Genomic DNA, 3,054 nt, shown 5'->3' with positions numbered 1-3,054 from the left:
TACTACATTCAATTTTGATAAATTAAATACTCCTTCATTTCGTCGCAGGCGGATGTTCGTGTCGTTGTTGACGCTAGAAGGAGAAGGAATTGAAAGTCCGTGTCCGTGATTGAAGTTGAAGATAGCAGCAATTGGGTCTGTGAAGACTCTGCAGAATCCGTGGAGGATGGAAACAGGATTCACGCTCGTGAATATCCAACAGCTGGACTCTTATGTGAAGCTCCTTTGATCAATACTTTCCCGCACAATGAGGTGGTCGGTGGATTCGTCATTCCCAAGTGTCACACACCTCTTACACCAAATTCTGGAAAAGATATGGGAATATTGCTACGACCGAAGTGTGGAAAGGTTTTCTACCAACCCTCCTGACTACATTTGCAGGGTTGTTACCGATCATTGAGGAGATGGAACATATGCCCCATGTTGTTGTAAGATCTAGATATTCTCTGTTTGTAAGCCTCCACATACTTTTCTACTTTAGCTCTCTTTGATTTGAGCATGTCCAGTTCAGAAACTCTTGACTTTGACACTTCAGCTTCATTCCATCGTATTCCAATGGCCTTTGCAATCCTTGCTGAAGGAATTTTTATCTCAGCTGGGAGTATAGCATCATCCCCATAGACGAGCGAGTACGGTGATGTTCCAATCAAGCTCCTTGGTGCAGTCCTGTAAGCCCACAAATCCATGGGTAATTGCTCATTCCACGATCGTGGATTGTCATGAATTGTTCGACTGATAATCCGGATCAAAGTATTGTTGGTACTCTCTGCTTTACCATTTCTTTGGGGATAGTATGGTGGAGAGAAAATCGGTTTGATCCCGTACTGCTTGAGCAATTTCTCGACATCCTTATTGGCGAAAGGATTCCCATTATCTGTGATGATTTGTTTAGGAACGCCAAATCTACATATAATGTGTTCCTTGATGAAGGCTGCAATAGTTACTCCCTTAGTACCTCTGAGTGGGATTGCCTCGACCCACTTAGTGAAATACTCAGTAGTTGTGATGATGTGTTCATGCTGTTTTGAAGATGCTGGATTGATATTTTCGATGATATCAAGTCCCCATCTATAGAAAGTTCATGGACTATTCACAGAGTGTAACGGGAGACAAGGGGTATGAATAAGGTTACCGTGGACCGAACATCGATGACACTTCTGAACGTACGCGTCTGTATCATCTTCTATAGTCGGCCAGTAATACTTCTCGTGAATTTGAAGAAACAATTTCTTTTTCCCCTGGTGTTCTCATTCATGGGTTTCTTTCAGGACTGTCAGAATTTCATCTCCAGCCAGGCATCTCAACAAGTCTCCTCCAAAGCTTTTGCGGTACATGATCCCGTCAAGATAGACAAATCTTTTAGCTTTCTGAATGAGTTTGATTGCATCTTTATTTCCTGGTGGTGATTTTTTGTCTCGAAGGTATTCAATGTAAGGCTGCCTCCAGTCCCCGGTATGATGAAGATTCAGGGCCTCTAAATGATGAGGAGGCGTCTGACAATTAGGACAAGATCCATGCAAAGTTCTTAATTGTGCCTCCATGGAGGGACAATAATACCCGAGCCTTTGAAGTCTTCTATAAAGTGTTGTCACCAGCGTCTGTCCATATATTTCTTGATGCACACTTTCGAGATTTTCCTTCACTTCTTCATCGCCAAGGAACCGTGATAGAGAGGCATCGAGGTTACGATGGTACAAGTCCCTGTGGAGCAGAAAGAAATTCTTTAGATCCTTAAGGCTGACTGCTCCTTTTGTAATGGAACTGCTCAGTTCATGAATAATAGGTGTTCTCCAGTCGTTTGCTTGAGCATCTTCGGTTTGACTAAGCCATGTGGATGATACAGCTCGTCTTTGTACTATGATAGCTTTCTCTGACCCTTCGAATTGCAATTTGGAGGCGAGGGTTGCTAAGCAATCAGCATGTCTATTGTTGGTCCGGACAGTATGGGTGATAGTTGCATCAGAGAAATGAGTTAGGAGTCGCTGCTCCTCATCCCTGGATGGAGCAAGCGTTATCTCCTTGAGAGAGTATATCCCATTCATTTGATTGACCAGCAGTTTTGAATCTCCTCTGATCTCCTGATGCATCGCTCCTTCTTGTTTATCTAAGGATAATCCTAGCAAGAAGGCTTCATATTCTGCTGAATTATTTGTACAGCGGAAGTCCAGCTTAAATGAATGTGAGAATACTTCACCATATGGAGAGACTAAGACTATGCCCGCTGCTCCAGTATCGTTGTTAGGAGTAGCAGATCCATCAAAGTACAACAACCACGTTTCTTCCTTGACGACTGAAATTTCTGGAAATTCACCTGGTACATCGTCCTGTAATGTCGTGGAATCTTCTCCTCGAAAGGCAGACAGTAAATCTGCTACCGCTTGACCTTTGATTGCTTTGGGAGAAACGCATACTATGTCGAACTCTGACATCTGAAGCAGCCATTTTGCAGGTCTTCCTATTAGAGCGGGTTTTGAGAGTAAAAACTTTATGGGATCATCTTCGGAGACGAGCACAACCTTGTTGGACAACAAATAACATCTGAACCTCTGCATTGCATGAGCTAATGCCAGGCATGCTCTTTCAGCTTTCGGGTATCTGAGTTGAGCGTCCTTCATGGTTCGGATGTAATAGTAAATTGGATATTCGACGCATTCTTCATCTTCTTGAGCTAGCAGTGACCCGATAGCAACATCACTGGAAGCCGTGTATAATATGAGTGGTCGTCCTTGTACTGGAGATCTCATGACTGCGGGCGATAAAAGTATTTGTTGTATCTTCTGGAACGCCTCTTGCTGAACAACTGTCCAGGTGAAACTTGCTCCCTTCTTCAGCAGAGGAGTGAACGAAGCAATAAGTTGAGCTAATCCCGGTATGAAGCGTCTGATGTAATTTACCTTTCCCATGAAACTCTGTAGTTCCTTCACAGTGCGTGGAGGAGGCATGGTAGTAATAGATTTTGCTTTGTCTGGATCAACTTTGATACCTTCGGCATGGACCAGGAATCCTAGAAACTTCTCATAAGAAACTCCAAAAGCGCATTTCAGAGGATTCATC

The 3,054-nt window shown here is 43.4% G+C and overlaps 1 protein-coding gene across 1 annotated transcript; it reads right to left on the bottom strand.

The window, feature by feature from the left end:
- Positions 1-386: 386 nt before the first annotated feature.
- LOC113333600 lies at positions 387-2,744 on the bottom strand. Its single transcript, XM_026580024.1, has 2 exons — positions 1,558-2,744; positions 387-666 (listed from the first exon to the last, which is right to left on the bottom strand). Exons 1-2 carry the CDS (start codon positions 2,742-2,744, stop codon positions 387-389), a joined length of 1,467 nt encoding a protein of 488 aa, XP_026435809.1.
- Positions 2,745-3,054: the final 310 nt, after the last annotated feature.

This window comes from Papaver somniferum, unplaced genomic scaffold (assembly GCF_003573695.1).
Source record: "Papaver somniferum cultivar HN1 unplaced genomic scaffold, ASM357369v1 unplaced-scaffold_133, whole genome shotgun sequence".
NCBI lineage: Eukaryota > Viridiplantae > Streptophyta > Magnoliopsida > Ranunculales > Papaveraceae > Papaver > Papaver somniferum.
This window is presented reverse-complemented; position numbering and strand designations above follow the sequence as displayed.

Coding starts and splice junctions, on each gene's coding strand:
- LOC113333600 (XM_026580024.1), bottom strand. CDS start 2,744: ATGAGATCTCCAGTACAAGGACGACCACTCATATTATACACGGCTTCC. Junction 667..1,557: donor AGAAGACTTCAAAGGCTCGG/GTATTATTGTCC, acceptor GTGGGCTTACAG/GACTGCACCAAGGAGCTTGA.